Source organism: Astatotilapia calliptera, chromosome 1 (genome assembly GCF_964374335.1).
Source record: "Astatotilapia calliptera chromosome 1, fAstCal68.1, whole genome shotgun sequence".
Lineage (NCBI taxonomy): Eukaryota > Metazoa > Chordata > Actinopteri > Cichliformes > Cichlidae > Astatotilapia > Astatotilapia calliptera.
The window spans coordinates 38101510-38126635 of NC_137422.1; the positions used below are offsets into that span (position 1 = coordinate 38101510).

Sequence of the window (25126 nt, forward strand, 5' to 3'; positions counted from 1 at the left end):
TTTAGCCCCTTTCCCCCTTGTTCTTGTTCACTCGCCATTAAAAGCCATAACGCCCATCTTAAAATGAAACAGCAAATCTCTTGAAACAATTTCGTCTTATATATCTGCCAGGCGCTGGAGTTGTGGTGAGGGGGGACAAGATGACAGTAAATGAATATTGATTTTTCCTCTCGTACTGTGCAGCTGGTTTCTGGCTGAGTGAATTTACTCTTACAGAGTTGTCAGAGGGTGGGCTGTTTAATGGGGTGTTATCAATTCACAGAGCGTTTGAGTGCTTTCTGTTGGTGTGCTTACATGATGCAGTGGCTGCTGGGTTTTAGTTATGATGTAAGAGAAAGACATTCAGAGTTAAAACGCAGGGGTTGATGCAGAAGAAGAGACCGTGCACGTTCAGATGGGTTTGAGTTGTTTAAGATTCCAGATTTTTCACGCTCGTGTCTTACCTCGGATTAATCGGATTTGAGCAGCTTGGGTATTTATAATGCTGCCAGTTGTTGTATGTGATTGCTGCTGTTCTCAAATGTGATTAAACACAGCTTTCTGCTGCTTTTGAAAAAAGAGAAGCAGATTTGAAGATAGCATATGTCTCTGTGAGTAATTCACTCAGTTAATGACGTCTGCTTGTAAATTATTAAATATTATTTAAACACTGCACTCCAGATTCTACAAGTTGCCTCTTTTGCAGGAAACATGTGTTTTGATTCGGTTGTTTGATTTGAGAGTGGCGGGAAGTGCAGCTGAATTAAAGGGAAAAAATTAAAGCGTTTGTGTGGGTGTAAAGCAGGTTAATATTATGGAGAGGCTTAGAGTAGTATTATCAAAGGCGAGAGGTGATAGGTATGAGGCAACATACGGGGGATTTGTTAGACATTTGAAAAGGTCACAGCAACACTACAGTGAGAAAGACGCAGAGACTGTTTGAGCAGAAAGTGTGTGTGTGTGTGTGTGACACCCAGTTCATAATAATCTTTATTTATCTTTGACCGGGCCCAGGTGAAGCTGCTCAGTTCGCTCTCTGCGTGAAACGAGCCCTTTCAGCGCCCCTCCCTTTAAGCCCACTAGCTAATTGGCTGCCCCTCATAAACAAAAGGGTCAAACAGCAGGTGGGTGGGGTTGATGTTCTCATAGCTATGGTATCTGGCAGGCATGCCCGGGATATTTAGGACAGCTTGAAGCCTGTGTTTCTGGCTTACAGCATTAGTTTCAAACTTGTTCTGGCATGCTCCTCGTCAGAAGCCAGAGAAAGGTCACAGCCCACAGTTTTCATCCATTATCAACAATGAAAAAAGGGTCTACAGTGAAACGCGGCATACATTGAATTTATTTAGAAGTGCAAATTTTACAGCACGATAGCAGGACCGTCACCTCACAACAAGGTGCTGGGTCGGAATCCACCTTTCTGGGCGGGGTTGTGATGTTCTTCCTGTGTCGGTGCAGGTTCTCTCTGGCCTCCTCACACAGTCCAAAAAATGTTGTTGTTTTTATGGGCAGGATTTCTAGGCGCAGCCAAGTGGCGGAGGGCTTTCGCTTTGGTGGCCTCAGAATCTCATCTCTGATTTTTGCAGATGATGTGGTTCTGTTGGCTTCATCGGGTGAGGGCCTCCAGCTCGCACTGGAACGGTTCGCAGCCGAGTGTGAAGCAGCGGGAATGAGGATCAGCACCTCCAAATCTGAGGCCATGGTTCTCAGCCGGAAAAGGGTGGAGTGCCCACTCCGGGTCGGGGATGAGTTCCTGCCCCAAGTGGAGGAGTTCAAGTATCTCGGGGTCTTGTTCGCGAGTGATGGGAGAAGGGAGCCGGAGATCGACAGACGGATTGGGGCTGCAGCTGCAGTAATGCGGACGCTGCACCGGTCCGTCGTGGTGAAGAGGGAGCTGAGTGTAAAAGCGAAGCTCTCAATTTACCGGTCGATCTACGTCCCTACCCTCACCTATGGCCACGAGCTGTGGGTAGTGACCGAAAGAACGAGATCGCGGATACAAGCGGCAGAAATGAGCTTCCTCCGAAGGGTGGCTGGCCTCTCCCTTAGAGATAGGGTGAGAAGTTCGGCCATCCAGGAGGGGCTCAGAGTAGAGCCGCTGCTGCTCCACATCGAAAGGAGCCAGCTGAGGTGGTTCGGGCATCTGACAAGGATGCCCCCTGGGCGCCTCCTGGGTGAGGTGTTCCAGGCATGTCCCACCGGGAGGAGGCCCCGGGGCAGACCCAGGACACGCTGGAGAGATTATATCTCTCGGCTGGCCTGGGAACGCCTTGGTGTTCCCCCGGATAAGCTGGAGGAGGTGGCTGGGGAGAGGGAGGTCTGGGCCTCTTTGCTTAGGCTGCTGCCCCCGCGACCCGGCCCCGGATAAAGCGGATGAAGATGGATGGATGGATGGATGGATGGATGGATGGATGCCATGTTAAAATGTCCAGTGTAACAGCATTAAATGTTACAGTGTTAACACCTTAAATGTGATCAATTCTGGTTCCAAAACACTAATGACCAGAGACCAGAAAGCTTAAACCAGTGAGTGTGATTACGTCTGTCTTTTATATACAGTCTGTGGATTATTTTTATGTAGGCTGAGCTCACGAGCACCCATCATGACAGAAAAGCATAGTAGGTTCCCTTCAAGGTTAAATGTGTCAATGATGGGAGTGTAATTAATTCCAATAAGACATCAGGCGGCTAATTTTCCTCCCTCCCATTATCGAGGCCGGTATCAGTACCCTCTTAATGCCGTTTACAGTCAAACACTGTCAGCACTAAGTGAGCCGCCTATAATCCGAAGCATGTTCAGTGTCTACAAAGCCTGTCAGTCACATGGCTATAATTACCTCTAACTACAGTGATGCTAGCAGATGTAAAGGAATGAGGTTGTGAATAATTTTAAATTAGCATTTTAATTAGGTTCACATGTTTATTAGTCTTTAATTGAAAATCTGATTGTGGCCAGATGTGTCAGCCACTGATATGATGTTTAATTTCATACTTAATAACTATTTAACATGATAGAGGCGACGCTTCGAGTCAGCGCTGTAACTGATATGATTGTAATGATCCAGTTTCTCAGAGGTGCAGAATCAGGGAGTTTGTAAAATGTGGTTAAAGAAAAAAATAAAATGAAATTAACGTGCCCATGAAATAAAGTATGGCATTCATTGGGGGGAAAAGGTCAGCTATTGCACTTTTATTTCATTCAGCGAATAGAAAATACGGTCAAGACATTGGTGAGGAAATTAAAATTGTGTCCTTCAACCTTTTCATCAAAGAATCGCAAAGTTTCAGCAATCGCAGCCGTGCTTACCTTGGACCTTGTTAAGGTAATCTGCTTCTCAAAGCTCCTCCTGTGTTGGTTTAGTCTGACGGTATCTTCTTACTCACTGTACAGTCCAGCTGTTACTACAACAGCTTTATGAGGAAATCAGTAAGGCCACGTTGTTATCCATCCAATGGATGAAGAGATAAACAAACAGCCTCGCTTGGTTAAGATCCCTTTCACTCTGAGCAAATCAACTTCTTTGGCAGATGGTGTCCAGCATCTTTTATTTGTTCTACGTCTCATAAATGTTCTTTTTGACCCAGACTTTGATTTGTCTGTCCATCACGCTTAGCCGCTCTCTAATCTTTGCAGCTCTACCTGGAACGTCTCGTCCCTGTTGACACGGAGAGTAGTGTTTTGTTGCCTGTAATGAAGGCGCCACCTGAAGACCTATGAGGTGTTTGTTTCTCAGCCTAGAGGCTGACCTGCCTTCTAGCTCAGTTGGTCATGTGACCTCCTTTGTTTCTGTTTAAAGACATTTTTCGTGTGAAAATATTTTCATGAAATATGCCTAATTTTTCAGAAGGAGAATGCAATGCCCGAACTCGGAAAGGCCACAGTTCAACAACCAAACAGCCAAATTCATCACTGTTTTCAGCAGCAGATCAGGCTTTTATCATGATAAACATCCAGCCTGCTCTGAAGCAGGTAACTATAGTGATCTAGCCAGGTGAGAAGAAGTACCTCACTAACCCATTAATCTCACTTTGTTCTGCACCCCCGAGGTTTCCCAAGGATGCACGAACTCACTCATGGCATTTTTGCCAATCTTGAGAAAGATTTTGACTGTCACAGAGATTTTTGCCAGTCCTTGAAATATATTTTGTTAAACACCAGCAGCAGAACACTTGTTAGATCAAACTCTGAAGCGTCACTTGATTCCTAACACGTATCACGTCTCGGCTCGCACTTTTCTCAAATGATGCTCAAGGCCATCTCCATCAAGAGTGCCTGTCTCTGAGGGCATATCTTGATTGAAGGATTTTAATCATTTAATTTGTAATGCTAATGCCTTCAACACCGTCTTGTCTCAACTGCAGTGCTGCTACTGGGCATTTTCCTCTACACTCGCTGGAGGTCCTACAAAGGGCTGAAAGAGGGCGTTTACCACGTCACGGCGCATCACGACGGCTGGGAGGACATCCGGGAGAACGTCCTCAACTACGATGAGGAGGGCGGTGGGGAGGAGGACCAGGTACACCCCTCGCACGCTCACATGCATGCAGACTGTACCCTTTGCTGGGAAAGTTATCAAAGCAAATCAGAAAGAAACCTTTGTGCACACATACACAACTGTTAAAAGTGATGTTCAGTATGTAACTGCTACATCGCCACGTGCTTGCTTGAAGTTGAGATGTTTTAATTTTGATTTCAAAGACTTTTATTTTGGAAATTCTTAGCAGTGGATGTATGGCAGCAGCTCTATAATGGATTCTGTCAATTCAATTTGGAATAAAATCCTGCAGTGTGTGTGCTAGCGTTTTAATTAGGCCCACGCAAAATCCTTATCTCCTCTCCACCAGCCAATGTAACCCACAAGCACTCAACGGTACTTAAGAGCTTGCATAATATCACAGCTTTGATCGCAACAAACACATGTGGCTGCTGAAATCATTGCTGAAACACACACAAAGAGGAGGAAAAAACACTTTCATATAGAGATCCTTGTCTGGCCTTATCAGTACCCCAAAACCTTCAAGATTCTGTCCATTACCTGCAGTCAAACACACACACACACACACACACACACACACACACACACACACAGTACTGATCCCCTATACACAGCAGCCACTGTGGTTAATTCTCTGGAGTCTTGTTTGAAATCGCTCTAGAGGAATAAAAACAGCACTCATCACATAATCAGTTTCACAAAGCGACCCACGCCTCCTCCTTGTGCATCATTTCTTCCGCCGCCTCCTCCTCCTACATCTTTTTGCATCTCTGCCACCCTGGTTACAGTTCTGGTGGAATCACATTAGTACCAAAGTGGCTGCTGCTGCGCTACATGACAAAGTAATGGCAGCTGTCTGCAGTGGAGAGAGGGAGAGAAATGTCCCTCATCTTGCTCTTCTTCTTCTTGGTCTCTCACATGCATACAGAGATATTTCGAATTACAAGTTTTCTGCAACAGTAAATGGAGACAGATTGGAAACTTAAATAGGTGGAACATTCACAGTAAACGTTGTGGGGCGAGCCGATTGTTTTTCTGCTCTCTTTTCATTTTTCTGCTTTCTCACTGTCACATTTCATTTTTTTCTGCCTCGTCTTTCTCCCCCAGACAATCAGTCCCTCTCTGTTTTTACAGCTCCTGTGCTAACTCAGACTTTTCATCTGCTTTTGTGTAAATGTGTGTGTGTGTGTGTGTGTGAGACCAGAATGCCTACGACATGGCAGAGCTGCAGAAGTCCCTCCAGCCGAGCCCGGCCCAGTCAGTGCAGTACTGCCGCTCTAGAGCCTTGCACCACCCTCCTCCTCCCCACCATCATCATCACCATCACCTCCTCCACCAGGCGCCCCCCGTCCCACCCTCTTCCCAGCCGCTGGACCCCCTGAGCCGGACAACCAGCTCCACAACCTTGCCTCCCTCTGCAGCTTCCACTTCCTCCACGGCCACCACAACGACCAGTCTCCGCAGGGACGTCCCCCCCACCAGGCTGCCGGCCCAGGGCCAGGCCCGTCCCTCGCAGCTAGCCCGTCGTTCCCTGTCCTTCTCCAGCCAGGATCTGGCCCGCTACCTGTGCGAGATCATCCGCGATGCTGACCAGCATCCAGACACGGGACCTTTTGACTCCCTGCAGGTCTTCTCCACCGAGGGTGGGGGCTCGCCTGCCGGCTCCCTCAGCTCCTTCAGTTCAGCAGGGCTGGATGGAGGCAGCAGCGGAGAAGGGGGAGTGGAGGCGAGGAGGGAGGAGACGCTCGGGGAGTGGGGGCCTCGCTTTGAGAAGCTTCGGGCGCTGTACGAGCGAGCCGAGGCCAGCGACCTCTGAGCTCCAACACAAACTGATTGGACCCTGATAACGGGGCCGCCCAAAACAATCAATTAGCAGACGCTTGGCGGCGACTCAGGCTGGAAAAGCGAGAGACTGGCCGACAGAGAGAGTCGCTCCACGCGCAGCACTTTGCTGACAGCTGACACGAACTGTGTTGTATTTACTGGATGATGAGACCCGTCAATCAAAGCGGGGGCCTAAGAGACAGATGAAAGTGTCCCAATGAAAAGAGCCTGCCGCTCTGCACTCACTCTACCTTGGACGGCAATTTTGCAGGAGCAGACGTTATCAAACCTACAAGTCAGGTTAAATGCTTCAGAACGTCAGCCTGCACTCGGGCTACTCATCATGATGGAGCTTAGCTTCACTGTCGGAAAAATCTGTTCCAGTCACAGACACTAAAACCCCAAATTTCCTCGTGTGTGGATGAGCTGCCAGCTGAAGGCAGAAAATATGAAAATGTTTTGGCCAGGATTTTTTTAATACATACATACATATATATATACCTGAGCAACTCAATGCCACTAAATGTATTTTTAGCACCTTGCTGCTCTGTAAATAAATGTCATGTATTTCACACTGTTACACGATAAGTCAGTGAAGATGAGGTGGATCATACTGAGTAGCCCATCCAATGCAGTTTCACTGTAGTGGACACATCGTGTTCTCGCTGCCTGGCTGTAAACAGCTTCTGTCAATGTTTGTATGAGAAAAAAAACAAAAAGAAGTGCTTCGACCATCACTGGTTTCCAGGGTGAGATTTTTTTTTCTGGTAATGTGTCTTTTGCTAGGTTGAGTAATTCTGTATTGGTTGGGTGTTTCAAGTTTCAACGCTCCATGGGTTGTAAGACATCAAGCTTTCTACTTAGTACCGTGCCCGCGTCTTCATTTGATTTCCTATTCTCATTTGCGCTCCGCCGCTGCTCGTTCCTCCTCACCCGGGGGAGGGTGCACAAAAATTCAAACATCTTTGTAACAAAGAAATGCGAGTGGACGTGTGGACTGCGGGAGGGAGGAAATGCTCGCTCTGTTGCTCTGTTCCGTGCACGCTGTTCCTCTGGCATACCAAATGTGGCGGCTGCGAGAGACTATTTTAACAGATGCTCGGCAGAATACAAAGTACACAGAGCTGCCTTTCAAGGTGACTACTCAATAAACATAAATGGAGGGAAGAGGGTAAGAGATATTTATAAGGATTATATATATATATATATATATATATATATATATATATATATATATATATATATATATATATATATATATATATATATATATATATATATATATATATATATATATATGCTTGTGAGCTGTGATAGCTGTGCCATATGCAGTTCACGCATCCATCTATTGTGTCTTGCTAAATTAGCACATATTTCTTGGCTGAAACATTAGGAGGATTGTGGGTAAGAGAGCTGCAGGAACATGTCATTGTGCTTTTGTTTGTTTTTTTTAATGTCGAAACTGTGAATTATCCCTCCAGCTTCTCTCTTTCTCTCTCTCAGCTCTGCAAAAAACTAAACACTTTGTCTTAAAGGAACAAAAAGGCAAATAATAATAATAACGCAGCGAACGAGAGTCTAAAAAGGGCACACTTCCTTTCACATTTTTAAAACAAGAGAGAGGATTGCAGGGTAGGGGGCTGAATCAGAGAGCAAATGAGGGAAGGGAGTGAAGCGGAGGGAGCCCAGCCCTGTGGAGAGATGTCTCACCAGTGCACCACGGAGCACAGCGGCCCTGTGGGGGAGCCGCCGAGGGAAGAGATGCTGCAAGCAACAGTTTCCTGCATAACAGTTTGCTGCACTGCAAATGGGATGAACTTAAAAAGTCGTGTGCCCCCACCCACATGACCCCACAACCTACGATTCTCCCCAAAGTTCCAGCGTGGCTTCTTCTGGCGTTTCAGCCGCTGGATTCTGCTGGAAGCAGCAGCATCAGCAGCGCTCCCTTCATACCTTTTTTTCCTTCTATTTGTCTTCACGCTGGCAGAGCTGAGCCTGTCGGCAGAGAGCAGTCAAAGGGTAGTAGAGTGTGAAAACATGTCAGGCCACTAATCCTAATAGGAGCTGATGGCCCGCTGTCATGCTGGAAAAACCAAAGGAATGTGAGGAGTTTCCAAAAAAGAAATGAGTTGACAGGAGTCGATCCCCAGATTGCAGCTTCTTTTTCAGACAAACGCTTTCCGAGCAGCGGAGGCAACAATGCAGCTTTTATAAATAAGAGCATTTCCAGTCAATGATGCCTAAAAGTAAAAGACATGCTTATCTTTCAGGCAGTGGGGAGTTCCTCCAGAGTGATGCTTGTATGTTGCTCTCTGGAGAGCGTCCGAGCCTGAGCCCCACACACACAAGGATGAAAACACTTCATGCTTCACTACAGCTGTAAGGAGCGGAGATTCACTTCCCACCATTCATTTGTAGCATACGACGGCTTCTTCAGTGTTGTGTTCTGGGTGCAGACATGTTGTGAACAATGTTTTTACCTCATTTGTAAGTACAGAGATAGATACATTCAAATTATTGCTTTTTTTTTGCCAAGAAGAGCAGCATAGATTTAAAATGTGCCGCTTCAGAGAGAAAAAAGAAATCAAACGAACATATTTTTATCAACATGATGGTGATCAGCTTTTGACGGTTATAAGTGTTTTGTATTTGCTTTGATCTTTTTTTTCCTCCCCTCAATAAATTCATTTGCACCAGTGCTGAATCGTGACTGCGTCTGTAAAGAGAAACCGATGAACTGAAATGTGAAAAATAAATATTCCTGGCTTTGACTGACAGGGAAACAGCATTGTTGGGGGGGGAATTGTTTTATTGACACACTGCCTAATAATATGTGAAACTTCACGTATCCCTCCACCAGCATTGTGTCTGGCATGAGAAAGACTTTTAACGGCAGAGTAAACATTTACAAGTTTGGATGATTTTTGTGGCTTTACAGTAGAAAATGACAGCACAGAATCACTTTAGTGGATTTTTTTTTTTTAAAGGAACACCAAGCAAAAAGGAAAAATGACCAAAAGGCACCCAGATACATATTACAGTATTTTCTTTTTTCAAATAAACACAAAGAAACTGTTTCCACAATGAACGAGTTCAATGTTGTTTTAAATGAAGATGATGTGAGGACTCTTTAGGATTACCAGGATGTCTCCAATTATTACTGAAGAAAAGTTCTTCATCCAAATAGTGATTATTCAATGTAATTCTAACTCTAAAGGCTGGAAAACAAGTTAACTCTTGACTTTAGGGACTTCAGCAGCAACAGCCTCCATCAGACACAGTAAGTCCTCCTACCAGGGTATCGGTACGTCCTGGATGCTGCGTGCAGGTCATACTTGCAGCACGTCACTTGAATTAAGGTCAGGACTCAGACTTTCAAAAGCTGAAATCTACTCTCCTTCAGCCTTTTAGTTGATCTACTCGGCTCAGTCCCAAAATTGAACCCTCAAAAACTGAAAATGACATCACCTGAGTTCACGAGGGCTCAAACTGATAGAAAACACTTTGTAACATCGCGTGATGTTGCCTTGACAAAGCCAAAAGACGTTTCTTAAAAATTCCCAAACTTATGTTATTTCACTTATTTAAATGTTCTTTACAACTAATGAATTTTAAGGTCCAGTCTCATCTTAACATCTTTCAGGATCTTGTCTTAAAAAAGGTGAAGAGAGGTCAAACGATAGATCTGCTTTTTATGTCAGCCGTTAAAAGTAAACTAATTCGGTGTCAAAGCGCAGACTTCATTCCTCCTCGTTTCATGTGAACTTCTGTTTCCTGTACTTTTTGGGTTGTTTGCTCCACCCAAGACACGTTTAATGTCATACTGCATGAAGGGGAGGTTCTTGCCTTAGACAAAGTTTGCATGTGTCCTTAGGCAAACTGGAGATAAAGGGTTGAAAATGTCAGCCAGAGTCTTCATGAACAGCAGAGCGGCCCTGTGTCCTTGCTGAATCAGCAGTAATCAAAGCCTGAGTGCGGGCAAAGGGATCAAACCATCCTCTCATAACTGCCTGACACTCTGCTCGATGTCCAGCTACCGAGGTGGTAAAGCGATCCCAAACCATGATGCTCCCTCTACCATGCTTCCCAGCTGGGCTGAGGTTTTGGTATGAGAGCCTAACCTGGTCAAGCACGTCAAGTGTTATTTCCCACACTGTTCTAATTCAGGTTCCAGCAAGGCAGAGACATTTCTGATCAATCCCCAACCAACATCATTACATAGCCAGGAGATTAACATCTCAGTCAGTTCAATTCTGCCAGAGGCTGCTGCCGCACACACCTCTCTTTCACAGAAGTGATGCTGGCGTTCAATCTAGAACAGGTTCCACAAAAACAACAATAGTTCCCAAAGTGAGAACCCATGATGCTAAATGATCTTCACTTCTGTTCAAGGTAGAGCTGGCTCTGCTGGGACTACACCAGTTAAAAAGAGGTAACTAATGTGCACAAGGTTTACTTTGGCATTGGTGAGCTGGTGCAACAGTCAAAGTAATAGCTGGACTCAGAAACTGGACTGTGAGCTCAAAGATGGGCAAAGTTTGCACAAGCAGGTGGCTTAACGTGCAGCTCCAGGAGATCAGATTTTTGACAGCACTGAATTTCATCTTTGATTGAAAAAGTTCAGATTTCATTTATTTTGTACATTTTGTGGCTGTTTAAGAAGCTTCAACACCAAAAACTACTGAGATGGATGTAGAAATAAAACGGTTAAAATAGCACAACATCCCAAACAAGCAACCCTTGGGTGACTTGGGTCATCGTGGCATCACAGCACCAATGCCAAAGGATGCTAATCGCATTCAGGCTCCAAAATATCTGCAAGATTATGATTCAGGCGAGTGCTGCTTGGGTTTCATCTACGACAGATGATAATTTTATCTCATCTAGCTTCAGACCAATAGATGAAAACCAATCCTGCATCTGGGAGCAATCCCAACATCTCGTTTGATTTTTTAAGATTGGGATTAAAGTTCTTTGACTTCTAAAATCACGTGGAAAGACCTTCAAGAATAAAGTTGTCCGCCTGCTGCTCTAACATGACCTGTTCAGCAAACATTCACGGTCTCATCACGGTTCAGGGCCGAGGCCAGGTTTCAGATCGTTTGTCCCAAAAGCAGACTGTTCAAACTAAACCTGGATCCAAACAAGTTCATTAGTTGCACAAAGCCGTCTAGTGAGCATCTTACATGTATTTCACGAACATCCACTTTAAACCACAGCAGACTGTACAGGTTAATGACCGCCTTCATCGCCTCTTCATTAAGAAAACCATAGTCAGCAGCGGCCTGCTACTAAACTCAATATGTATGGAAATTAACAATGCTGAAAAAATATTACATTACTAGACTCTTATTAGGCAAACCTAATGGAATCACTTCGCTCTCAAATAAAGCAATCAGACATCGCCTAAATTAAACATCCAATATGGAGGCGGGAGGAACAAGCATTCTCGTTCCGCTCATCCGATTGATATGCATCACGACGAGGCCTCGCCTTTAACGAACACCGTGTTTTCAAAAGCCCTGCAACAACCGTGTGCAGGAGTGCTCACGCATCTGCGAGAGCGTGGATTATCAAAGACAGAGGTCCTTATTAACAAGTGTACAAATGCAGGCAAACTGAGCTGAGATGAAGGGGAAGGGACGGAGGGAGGGTGCTAATTGTCCAACCACTAATTACCTACGCAGCTCCAGCCTTTCAGTCACCTCCTCGCCTTTGGTGTGAAAGAAGAAAATGAAGAAGATCACTGAGAATTCATGTTTTCACGCGCTCTCATTTCTCCTGCGCTGCTGTTTAAACATGAGCATCGTCTGTCATCCCCTCTCCTCCTCCCCGCTTTCTCGTCTAACCACAAAGCCTCGGTTTGATATGCAAGTGTTGGCCCCTCTTTCTCTCTCTATTTTGGATTGTGGCTCAGAATCAGCCCCGTTGTCAGGCTGCTGCAATTTCCTCGCTACTTACATTATTCATGTGTGTGTGTGTGTGTGTGTGTGTGTGTGTGTGTGTGTGTGTGTGTGTGTGTGTGTGTGTCAGAGAGACAAAAATGAAAAGGTTGAGAATGCTGCTGATGACAATCACAGAAAGAGAAAAAACATGACAGCAATCACAACAACAACACCGTCACAAATACCACTTGGTACCAACTCTGACCTCAGTTTTACAGCAAAAGCACATTTAAGTAGCCGGCAGAAAGCGAAACTAACGTAATTATCCTTCCTTTTCTGGGGTAACTGGTAACATTTATCACAGCGGCCACATGTGCCCCACCACAGAGGGGCCACATCTGAGCTCTGCTAGTGGTCTGACCTACTCGGTGGGGCTACAGCAGAGTATGACTAAACAATCACTGAACGAACAACTCTCAGCATTTCCTGTTTGTGGGCAACGGTACACAGACTGTATATAAAAGATGGCTGTATCCCAATTCAGGGTCTGCAGCCTTAAAGGCTGTCCCGATTCAAAGGCTGCTCGAAATGCGGCCCTCAAATGCGTCCTTCATTTCCCTGAATTTTAAGGATGTGGCGGTGTAGACTTCGTGGCCCAACATATCCCAGAATGCATATCGCGGCGGTGGGTGTGGATAATTTTGCCGAGAAAAAAAAAAAAAAAACGGCGGAGGAGGGGCGGCCAAAGAGTTTTAAAAGTAAGTACTGATTATTATGTTATTTATGTGCAAATGTTTAATAACGAAGAACTTTTAAACGTTACTGTTGGCCACATGTCGGCAAAGTTATGTGACATTAGTGACGTTTGTGCTAACTTGGTTTTAAAGCCTTTACTTTAAAATATGCACCGTTCAATAGTCGACCTTAATCTTACAGAGAATGTGATGATTTTATGGATATTTAAAGTAACCACTGAGAGAAATTTAGTAATGCCAACATATTGAAAGAACAATATCTGTCCCTCATATATATAACACAGTTATATATACACAGTGTCAAAGAAACCTGTCTTTGAGTGAAGATTTAAGGTGACAGGAAATATAAATAAATGCAGCTTGAATCTTTACTGAAGCTCAGTATTTGAAACAGAGTCATTCACTGCTGTAATAACTAATACTGACTGAAATAATAACTTTAATATTGGCCATATTAATAATAATAATGGATTGGATTTATATAGCGCTTTTCAAGGCACCCAAAGCGCTTTACAATGCCACTATTCAGTCACTCTCACATTCACACACTGGTGGAGGCAGCTACGGTTGTAGCCACAGCTGCTCTGGGGCAGACTGACAGAAGCGAGGCTGCCATATCGCGCCATCGGCCCCTCTGGCCAACACCAGTGGGCGGTAGGGTAAAGCGTCTTGCCCAAGGACACAACGACCAGGACAGAGAGCCCAGGGATCGAACCGGCGACCTTCCGGTTACAGATACGCTTCCCAACCCCCTGAGCCAGGGGCGACCGTGGCTCAGGGGGTAATGTAAATTATATTTACATTACCAAAGTGAGATGACTTTAGTCTCATGAGCAACATTAGCTAATTGTTATTTACTAGCTAATCTTAAATGACTGTTCAGTACAGAAATGAAGCCCAACAATCATGTTTCACAGTCCCGTGGTCTCAGCCTCAGATACTTATCAAATCACACAGCGCTCGTGTAGAAACAAACAAACAAATGTACAAAATATGTTCTCCTTCATTTCTGTCAAACAAAGCTGTATGACACGTTTCCAGCTGTTAGTATCACGATTGCTAGGCAACCTGGGCAGCGCGACGGAGGCTAGACCGTCCCATTTCACAAGCCTCGCACTTCTGGCCTTAGCGGTCTTTGAGTACGCGGCCCTTGAGGACCGTTAAGGTTGCATACTTTAAGGCTGCAGACCCTGAATTGGGATACAGCCCAGTCCTGCACTCTTCCCACAGCAGGTCCACCTGTGTAGTAGCTGTACAGGGGCCCGATAATGGATACCAGAAATTTGGCAGTTAAAGTAATTCATGGTAGAAGCAATAAATTGTCAATTTAATGAGCCTGCAACAGCTTATGATTATCTCTGTAACACCATAAACTCTACTGATCTGCTCTTATAGCAAGAGGCATGTTATGCTGAAAGTTAGTGGAAGCTGACGAGGCAGTTAGCAAACTTTTTCTTAAATCTTCTTTTCAATAATTTCAATCATTTATTTTTATGTACAACCCTGAGAAAAAAATACCACGGTACAGTAACATGAAGAGAAAGGGGGTGGGAGCTAAACTGAGCTCATCAGCTAGCAGCTCTCAGACTGATCATCAGAGTAGAAAACCACAAAAATCCCGCAAACAGAGAAGCTACACAGCTTAACAGATTTATTAGACCACCGCCAGACCAAAGAAAGAGTATTGGTTATTACCAAAATACATTTTTATGATTGTGTAATGGTTAATTCGACAGTATCTGCAAGCTCTGACGCGCAAGCTTTTAATATAGTTATTGTCTTGATCCATGAATTTTCAAATTTTACTTTTACAAAAAGGCAGAAAAGATTAATAAAAAAATAATAATAACACATTAAAGTTACAGAAGAATCAATTTTAGTGGCTGAATGTTTGATGAAATTCAGACTTCTGTGAAAAGTCCAGTGTCTCGGCTCAGATTTGGATACAGTTTATTTGCCTAATAAATAAAAATACATTTTTTGGACAGATTTCTAAAACATTTGTGTGCTTTGTTTTTATAACAGGTGGTCTAACAAAGTCCATTACCCGCTGTGTATCTGGTACATGGCCTCTCCTGGGACTGATGTTCTGGTGATAAGACAGTAATTTAAATAGTGTGTATGTTCAAAGAGTGTGTGATCCAGGTTATTCTGAAGCTACCATGTAGAAATGTCTCCCAGACACATCATAGGAAGGTAATTATAAAGATGACAGCTGTAAGGACACACTGACTAAATATGTGTGTGTGTGTGTGTGTGTGTGTGTGTGTGTGTGTGTGTGTGTGTGTGTGTGTGTGTGTGTGTGTGTGTGTGTGTGTGCATGCGTGGTTGTCTCTAACAGCTAGCTGTGCAGAACAGGCAGACTGCGGCTTTCTCAAGAACAGCTTCTCCAACCTGCATCACAGTGACTGAAGTCACGCTCACAGACCACAAATAAAAATTAAATTAAAGCCTAAATTTAAGTTTGTGTTTAGTTTGAGACATTTTGTAGAGAAGATCAAAGACCTGTTTGAGGGCTACGACTTGGTTTTAGACTTAAAGTAGGTTCAGAGTGAGGATAAGTTGGGGTTTGGCACGTAGTTGTTAGGCTTGTGGGTAGAAGAGCTTAGGATGACAGCAGTGATGCTAGAAGTAATACTAGTAACAGTAAGATTAAACAGTCGCACGAGTTTCCACTGGGACTATGGCAACCTGTTTAAGCATGTTTTTATGTTCAGGATGTTTAATGAATCAAATTCAAGCACAGTTCAATTATTAATATGAGAACATGTAATGAGGCCGATGACCAGCTTCCTTTACACTAACATGGCTGAAACACACTGACCGGAGCTGCTCGCTGCCCATCTGAAAGAACCAACACGTCGGTCAGTTCTGAAAAAGAAATCATCTCCTAACTGACTTTAATCTTTTCAGTTGTATCATTTTTGAGGTTTTTTATGAAACTTTATAAACTAGACATTTACACTTAATGTCGGCTGATGTCTACTCCTAAAACAACTGAACTACAGTGGAAACTGAACCTTTTAGATCTTATGTTTTTTTTAAAGTCAGTTTAAATCCCTACAAATGAAGAGCTCAACAAATCTTCGATTTCTGCCCCTACTTTCATTGGCAAAGAAGAACTCAGCTGCAAATACATACGACTTCTCTGTATTTCAATCTTTAAGTTTCACTTAGTCATCTAAACTTTTTTGGGGGTGGACGGCGGCTGAATGAGTGGACGTAGAACAGCCCGAAGCAGGAATCCTACATTTGCACACTCCACCCGAAGTGCAGACCGGCCCCGCTGTTCTAATAGCACGTCCAAAGAGCCACGTGTTGAAGAAATAATGGCCATGATCACAGCTGGGCGCAGTGCACAGAGGAGACAGAGGAACAGCAAGGATTCAGCACTTTTATTTCATCCTCTCCTCCTCTCTCCCCTCTGGCCTCTGCTGGGGTTGTCTTGCAGCCCTGGTCCTGCTACTGAGTCACGCTGGGCTCTGATGAGCCCTTCGTATTTTTCTTGCGTTTCTTCTTGAGTCGGTAGACATGGAAGGTTTTATTCTGGAATGTTCTGGTAAAGAGAGCGTTGTAAGCTGCCGCGTCCGTCTTGATGGCATCGCAAAAACGAGGGTGGGTGGCAGGGACGAGGTCGGGGTCATCCTCTCCAGGTCCGTCCATGATCTGATAAGAGAACAAACGCGTCACCATTAACAGCAACGAGAATGACGGCAGGCTGAAGCCAGCACAATCGAGATAAAGTCCACCGGCAGCAGCCTCTGATTTCACTTTGCTCTGCCAGTTAGATCTGCCATAAAATCTGTATGGATGCTTTAGTGCATTAAGGGCTAAAGTGAGTCTAAATTAATAAATATTCTGCTTTGGGATTATTGATCGCAACATAGCTAAAACAGCAGCCAAAGAAGGCTGAACCCAAAGAAAAAAAAGAGGCAGTGCAGGACATGTGGAGATGCTGGCTTCAAGGACGGATTTTCTTGGAAGGAATAAGATACTCATTAGCAGCACTGAAGGCCATTAACAAAAAATATCAGCTTCTAAAAAGGATCCCACAGAACGGCACTGTTTGCTGGCGAGATGCAACACTTCCAGTTTTAAAAGGTGGTGGGTGGGACTGTGAAAGCTTCTGAATGATAAACTTTTAATGAAAAAAAAGAAAAGGGATATTAACTTTTTGTCAAATATTCAGTCATGAATATTTTATGGTTTCACACACTTGAATTCTGAAAGTGTCACGTTTAAAAACACTAAATAAGCCACAACATGAAAAGCACTGAGCCATGTTAGAGTGCAGCTACGAAAACTATTTTGAGGCTTACAGTGAAACTGTACAGTGTATGAAGGCAGCGGCCCCCAACCCCCGGGCCATGGACCGGTACCGGCTCGGGTGTGAAATTGACGATTTTCAGGGTTTTTATTGTTAACTCTGTTTCCCGGGGTCTTGTGTTATGAATTCATTTTCTATATATTTTCATGTACTTTGTTTTGTAGCCGTGTCTTATTTTGAAAGGAACGTTTATGCGTTACCATAGCGACCAGAGAGGAGGCTGTTGGTGCATTTCAGGAGGACGCTGCTAACAAAGTTACACAAATACACTGTGAATTATTATATTTACAAAATAGCACCGTTCTTGTCTTGGTCGGATCATTTTCTTTTGTTGTGTTTATCAGCGACGCCTTGAAGGCCGGTCTGTGAAAATATTGTCTGACATTAAACTGATCTGTGGCACAAAAAAGGTTGGGGACCGCTGCATTAAGGGACAGTGTATAGAGTACAAATTAGCTTCTGAGCAATATGTATAAATATTTAGGTTCATAATCACATGCAAACACTCTGCAGTGGGTATTTGTAATTATTTGGTGATTTCACTTTGCATTTTCATTGGAGTAAGATCATCAATATCGCTGGAAACCAAAGTAAGGTTTTCCAGCTGTAAACGACGCCCCACAGGTCATGTGGCTTTGGCCCGGTGAGTTTGAAATGTCTTGATGGCACACGGGGAGATTTTAATGTGGTGGCTGCCTGGTGTGTACAGTAAAGATACAAACAGGCAAAACTTAAAGTTTCCAGGAGAACCATCACATTTTATAGTTTGTTATAGTCATTAACACTCGGGGTGTTACAGGGAAAGCACTGGATCACTGAGCAGGAAAAAAAGGAAGGCATCCTTAAAAATGAAAGCAAAAAAAAGATGAAAAGATGCAAAGAAGGAAAAACAAAAGCAGGCAGACAGAAAGACCAGAGGTGATAAAAAAAAAGTAAGAGCTAAATAAAAGAAAGTATGAGAGGAAGCGAAGGACAGACAGAAAGAGACGTAAATCCAGCATTCCTTCAATAAAGCTGTCTAGATGTCAGATGTTGTGTACGCTGCGTGACATTTACGGCGTTGCGAGCACACCCCGACTCTGCGTTTCATGTGTCTTACACGATGCTGGGCCAGACCGAAGCTCGCCTCGCTTCTGGTAATCCAAATAGCCGGCGAGCTGCATCTGACATCAAAATAAAGAGTCTGGGGGAGTGGGGGTGAGCGGCGGCAAAAGAGTGAGAGACAGTGACGCGCAGATAAGAAGTGGGACTATTGATCTGTCTGCAGAGGCTGAGAGCTTTCACCGAGTCGCAGGAGTCGGCAGAGGGGACGGCGCATGCTGACACACACACACACACACACACACACACACACACACACACACACACACACACACACACACACAGTGAGTCACATTAAATGAAAGCCACCCACATGTCCGTTGGCCAGGTCGAGCAGGTCCCGCAGTCTGCAGCCCCGCCTGTGCCTCCGCTCATAGCAGATGCTGTTTTCCAACACCACATAGTCGGCCCCAATAGCCTTCAGGATATCGTATACTTCCTCTGGGGAGCGGCGAGCGTACACTTGATACACCTGTTCTCACACACACACACACACACACACACACACACACACACACACACACACACACACACACACACACAAGTATTTCCTGAAAGGAAGCCAATATTAACTTGATATTGCTGGGAGGGGAAAACTTCTCCCCTGGAACTCAATTACCCGACACATTTGTTTTCTGAATTACACTTTATGAAACTTGGTTTATTCCAATTAGGAAACGTTTACTTTGAAAAACAAAAAAAATAGAATGAAAACAATTATGACTCAAACAAAACCCGCAGGGGAACAAGAACTAAAGCTGAAAACATAAATCCCAGCTTCCAGGAAAACTCTCATGGTTCATCTTTTATTTGTAGCAGGCAAAAGATTTAAATGGACAAATTATGCAGCCCATAAATACTGCAAAAACTGGCTAAGAGCTGATTTATTGTAAGGCTAAAACACAGTGAAACAGCAACTTTTAGAAAGGTTCAAATAAGCTGTAAAAAAAAAGCATCAATCCAACTGAATCTCACCTGTGACTGAAATCACACTAATTTAACCACTAAGTGCTGTTTTAGTTTGTTTGTTGGTGTTTTTGGATCATCTTAACGGTGAATATCAAATATACTCACTACATTGTGCTTTCAGTGATTAACCACAATGACACAAGCATGAGCATCTTCCTTTGCAAACGAGCCTAAATCTGTCGGCGATGATGCAAAAATGACGAGCGTTCACTGGAGCCATTTGGAGAGCCCTTCTGTGGCTGGTGATGAAATATGGTGGAAAATCACAATGGAAATAAAGTGACAACTAAATATTAGATATTAAAAATAGTCAAGAACTGTCAGAATCTGATACTAAGTGAGGGATGACTCTAAAAGTACTACAGCGTAGTATCATTGTCACAGTTTATCCTCTCGAGATGATCTCATGAAAAGCTCCAAATCAATATTTAACTGATCCAGCTCTCAGTGTATTTTAAAAAAATATATATATATGTCAACTGCTGTAAATAACCAGCTTAGAACAATTCACCGAACCACACTGTGTCACTGAGATGAAGTAAAGCACTGCACGGCCTGGCGGACAAAGTCCTGGCAGCATTATTGTAAAACCCCAGCAGGTTTTGCAGGCAGAGTGTCAGTAAGCATTTTATATTCGAGCATTTGATAAACAAAAATGTGTATTCCGCTCGAGTAAATAAAGAAGTCGACTAACAAAACTGAATCTAAATAGCTGCTGATTTTTTCTTGACTTTTCTTCCTCCGTCTGAACCACAAACGAATTCAAGGAGTCTTTCACGTAGCTGTAGCCTGCAAACACCTGCAACCTACCAAGCTAACGCAGTCTGGACAGTTCAGACGGGGAGGGGGTCGATATCAAACCAATGTCTTGCCAGAGGGCAGTGTTAACAGAAGAAAACGTTAATCGTTTCTCTTGAACTCACAGATTGGTGCTGAGTGAAAGTCCGCTGATGCCAACCCTACAAGCTCCATTTGATCAGCTATGAAAACATGATGCCAAGTCACCAGACACTCAGGAAATAATCAGGGCTGTAGCTGAATATAGACCAATACTGGTCTCATCTCCAGTTTTTAAAGAAGAGATGCCTCTTCATTTTTTTGTCGTTTTCCCCTGTGGTGTCAAAAATGGCGTCGACCATTTTGCTTGACTAAGTGGAGTCGTGGCAACTTTTTACGTTGACTGCACGAGAGCTTTTCTGTGGATCAAGATGTATGTAAGAAAGTAATGAGGATGGAACCCTTATGATCAACAACTGCAGTCCTAAAACCTCTTAGTGGGTGCCAAAAGATTCTTGAAGTATCTAAGTCGCAGAATTTTATCAGAAGTGTAAAATAAATTAAAATAAAGAAGCAATCAACCTTCCTTTATTGGTCTTCGAATGCATTTTAATGTTTGAAACGGCTCTGTTCTGCTGATTGAGCCCTACTATTGTCCGGGGCTGCCCTCATGATTTAAAGTGCACTGACATGAAGTCAGTTATGAATTGCTGCACATAAAGTGAACTGAATTGTGCACTATTATCTGTTGAGATTGCAATAGGAGCCAGAAGGCGAACACGATGCAAAGACCACAGAACTGATTATGACTGAAAAGCAGCTCATGTGTGAGCAAAAACGAAGCTATTGTAACAACACGACAAAAGGATATAATCGACTACAGCAGTGTGGATTTCTCTGAAGAAAAAAAAGACATGTTTGACTTTAAAATGGTTTAACAAAAGGGTTATAATAAAATCAAGTTTTCCTAATTGAGGTTTAATTTACTTAGATGTAATACAATTTTCCAACCAGATGGTCATAAAAGAGGAAAATAAACCAATTTCTGTCAAATGATGAAATTTCAATTCTGTTTTATGGCTATAGCACCAGTTCACAGCGGCTTTCTCTGAGTGCTGTAAATCTTTAAGACCCCAGAATATTAGAAAAGAGAACCCCAACAGTAAGATGATCCCTTAGCAGTAAGCATTTGTGGGGAGGAAGTTGAGGAGAGGGTAGACAAATATACAGGATAGCAACACATGGGGATGACAAAGTTCTCGAAGCATCATAGGAAGTTCCCGAGCAGCTTGAGGTTATATGTAGATTGTATAAAAGGAAACACTACGTCCACACGTACACGGGTATTTTTAAAAACGGAGATTTTACGTTTTCGTTTTAAAAAATAATCCCGTCCACACATAAAGGCAGAAATGAAGGAAAATGCTGCTATGAACATGCCAAAGCAACAGGTGGCGATATATTCCTAACCGCACAGAAATGTTGGCCAATCAGAAGTCTAGAAGCCTCGGTGGGAAAAAGTAAACAAAGCTGGGGCATAGAAGCAGAACCGAGTCGTATGTGTGGAGGGACAGTAACTGTGTGTATATGTAAGCATTTAAACACTGCAGAGAGTACAAGTAACAGTAACAGTATTGTAGAAATTCATTTCACCGAAACAATAACGTGGCGCACAGTGTGACGTCAAAAAAGGCGCACACCTTTGACGCTGCATTTTCTGCGTTTTTCTCGTCCACACGTAAATGCAAAAACTGAGTTTTCAAAAATATCCACCCTGGCCGGAGTTTTTAAAAATCTCCGTTTTCAGTGACCAAAAACGCCGTTTACGTGTGGACGAAAGGTGCAAATGCATAGAAAAACCTGCGTTTTCAAAAATACCCGGGTACGTGTGGACGTAGCCTCAGACTGGAATTTGCTATTAAGAGTAACTTCAAAGACAAATTAAACAAAAAAGTTTACAAAGGTAAAGGAAACCCCAAAGTGTGTATGAAAAGCAGTGAGTACACATGGAAATCCCATCAGTATATCTGTGAAACATGGAGGTCATGTCATGGTTGGTGGTGTGCTGCTGGCTGTGGCACCTGCTCGCTCTTTATTGATGATGTATTGCATGAATTCAGAAGTAATCCGTAAACGAACCGCACTTATAGAAAGCCTCTTCTGTCCTTATTGACCGCTTAAAGTGCTTTACTACGGTGGCCCTGAGAGGCCAAACGGACTGCGACTTCAGAAAACACTTGCAAAAAGAAAAATGCTGCAAAAAGAAAAAAATGCTGTTTTCTGAAGTTGCAGTCCGTTTGGCCTCTCAGGGCCACCGTACTTTACTCTCCAAACTACATCCATCACATAGTTTAGGATGTTGCCCGTGGTTACTTGAACATGCAGGCTGAGGATGCTGGAGATCAAACCACTGACCTTCTCATTAGTGGACTACCTACCATTGTGTGCTGTAAAGAAAGAAAAACTATGGCTATATAAAAGGACCCCCTCAAATCTCATTAGCTCGTTCTTTATCCTGCAGCAACCACATAATAGATTTTATTGCTTTTTATTTCCACTGACATGTCTGGAAAAAGAGACTGAAACTTGCTTTTCCTAAAAATGTTTTTGTGTGAGAACTAAGTCAAAATCAGTATCGCCCCATCAGCTCAGATTTGTTAAAGAATACACTCTGTACAGTTTTTTTTGTACAAAAAAGGTGATTCCCAAAAATTCCCAATTAAGAGGACAAAAGAAGACGTGGCAGACCTAAAAGACTATCTACAACAGATGAACAGCATCTGAGGAAAGAGACACCACAGTGAGTGTCTACAGGTTCTGGATTTTAGTCAGTGATGTTGTGCATCTTGTCAAACTTATGAACACAGAGAAGGACCATCAGATTGCTGAAACTGAAAGCAAGCATGCAAGGCAAAGGCTTCATTTTCAGCTGCCAATTCAGCAAAAGCATATCCGGACAGAAAACACACAGATAAACATCATCAGTCATGGACTGACCTCCTCAACATCACCGAAGCACTGTGGGATCCTCTTGACCGAGAACGGGAAAAAGGGCAGAAACATCCAAAGAAAAGCTCTGGATGTCCATGTCTACTATTTCTGAAGAGTACTTAAAGGAATTACAAGAGAGCTCGCCTAAGAGAGTTTGTCTGTCTTAAAGGTAAAGGTGGTCGTTAGTATTGCATAAACTCTGTTTTGCTTTATATACTGTTTCCAGTATTTTGCCATGTTACGATAAATCACTCTTTATCCCATTTTTCTAGTAAAATACAAAGACTTGAGGGGTGGCTCAAGACTTTTGCACAATACTATAGGTATGCAAATTAATATAGAACGGACTACAGCAGGTGATGGGAATATCTATACTTGTTGTCCATTAATGAATAATGTTGCAGTGACATTTATCTTACACAAGAAGTGGGACCATGTTTTAAAAGACATTTATGCAGTTTTCTTCCATAATAACAAAGAAAACAGAGCCACGTTTGCACAGCTGTCTTCATGAGGACATTCACTTCTAACACCTTACCTAAACCTAAACAAACTCTAATCCTAAAACAGAGTCTTAACCCTAAAACAGCCTTTTGATAAGGACCAAAATGTCTTCACTCTTCCAAAATATACTCACTCCAGTGGTCTAAAACTCAGCCTGGTCCTCATAAAGATAGCTGGACACAGATAAAGCCCAGTAGGCCTGAACCAGTGTCGTGGTCCATTAATGAGCTCCATACTAGGCTCGAGCCTCGCCAGCGGCTCAGCATGGCTGACTTCCCGCTGGGAGGCAAATCACAGGCTCAGCTACCCGAGAAATGACCCACACATTACTTTCCGCTCATTGCAAAGAAGACACACCGCATGCAGAAGCAGAAAAAAAAGTCATAATAAAGGTAATTCTCCATTGTGTTTGGTCATTAGCTGCATGTGGTTTGCAGTTTGGGAAAAAGTGATATTTGTCATGTTTTCTATTTCACTGTCTGAATTCAGTCAATATGGGAGTGACAACCAGTTATTTAAGTGCATTGGCAGGGCATGTAATAACAGGCCAAAGGGAAAAATATACTAATGAAAACACAATACAATGAGAATTCATGAATAATACACAGAAGTAAAGTGAAACGCTGCCTTTGCTGCTTTAAACCTGATTTCAGCAGGAAAAAAAACATTCACGGAAAAAGGGAAAAAGAAAACAATGCCTCCGCAGCATTCCTCACATACATTACAATACTAATATGCACTCAGTACATGCGCCACCATTCATCTCTCCTTTACTGGAACACAGCACTTTTAGGCTCCATTTTTCCTACGTTACCATTCATCCCACTGTAATGGATGCACAATGTACTCAGTGCATCTTCTGATCCCATATTCATTCAGACAATCACTGCAGGTCAATGGCCCCCATCTACAGACAATTCCCTGGTCTCTCACGCAAGACATTAGCACAGAGCTGAGTGAGATGGATGGGTGGGGATGTTGTACAAAACAGATTTCACTGTGTAGAGGAGGGCGGGAAAAACGCAACCACGAGATCTGGAAATAGCCTGAAAATTCTGACACTGACTGCGGCACCAAAATAATGTATAAAGGTTAAATATTACTTAAATAAAATTGAATCAAAACAAGGAAAATGCAATAAATGGTGTGCAGCTACACTCGCACTCAGTTACTGTGGCTTTAGTCTAACTGTGGACTGTGGCTGGTAACACAAAAATATCTCAGTTCACTTCATTTCCAGTTTCACTGTTCATTTTTTGGATTTTTAAAGAACATAATTCAAAATGCAAATTACCAAAACTGAAAAATATATAGCATAGCATCTTTATTTATAACGCACTTTACAATGTTGGCCAAAGTGCTACAAATACAAAGTAAAGAGAAAACAGCTTAAATTACATTAGAATATCTTAAAATTAAATACAATTAATAACAAGCATATTAAGAGGCAGTCCTGCTGTGCTGAAAGGTAAATAGACGTGTTTTAAGACGTGATTTAAAAGCAGATAAGGAAGGTTG

At 43.2% G+C, this 25126-nt stretch overlaps 2 protein-coding genes across 5 annotated transcripts in view; one reads left to right on the top strand and one right to left on the bottom strand.

Moving 5' to 3' along the window:
• The window catches only part of LOC113026743 (neural-cadherin), a 337047-nt gene extending 328050 nt beyond the window's left edge, over window positions 1-8997 (top strand). Inside the window, exons 36-37 of the mRNA XM_026175859.2 lie at window positions 4342-4496; window positions 5680-8997. Coding sequence (XP_026031644.2) covers window positions 4342-4496; window positions 5680-6291 — 767 coding nt within the window. The 3' untranslated portion in view covers window positions 6292-8997. The remainder of the gene's footprint in view (window positions 1-4341; window positions 4497-5679) is intronic.
• Window positions 8998-9087: 90 nt separating this feature from the next.
• Window positions 9088-25126, bottom strand: part of dpy19l3 (dpy-19 like C-mannosyltransferase 3) — an 81047-nt gene continuing 65008 nt past the window's right edge. For all 4 annotated transcript variants that reach the window (XM_026175880.2, XM_026175872.2, XM_080300630.1 and 1 more), the window contains 2 exons: window positions 18681-18839; window positions 9088-16605 (listed from right to left, as the gene is read on the bottom strand). In XM_026175880.2, the coding sequence (XP_026031665.1) occupies window positions 16402-16605; window positions 18681-18839 (363 nt within the window). In that variant the 3' untranslated portion in view covers window positions 9088-16401. The remainder of the gene's footprint in view (window positions 16606-18680; window positions 18840-25126) is intronic.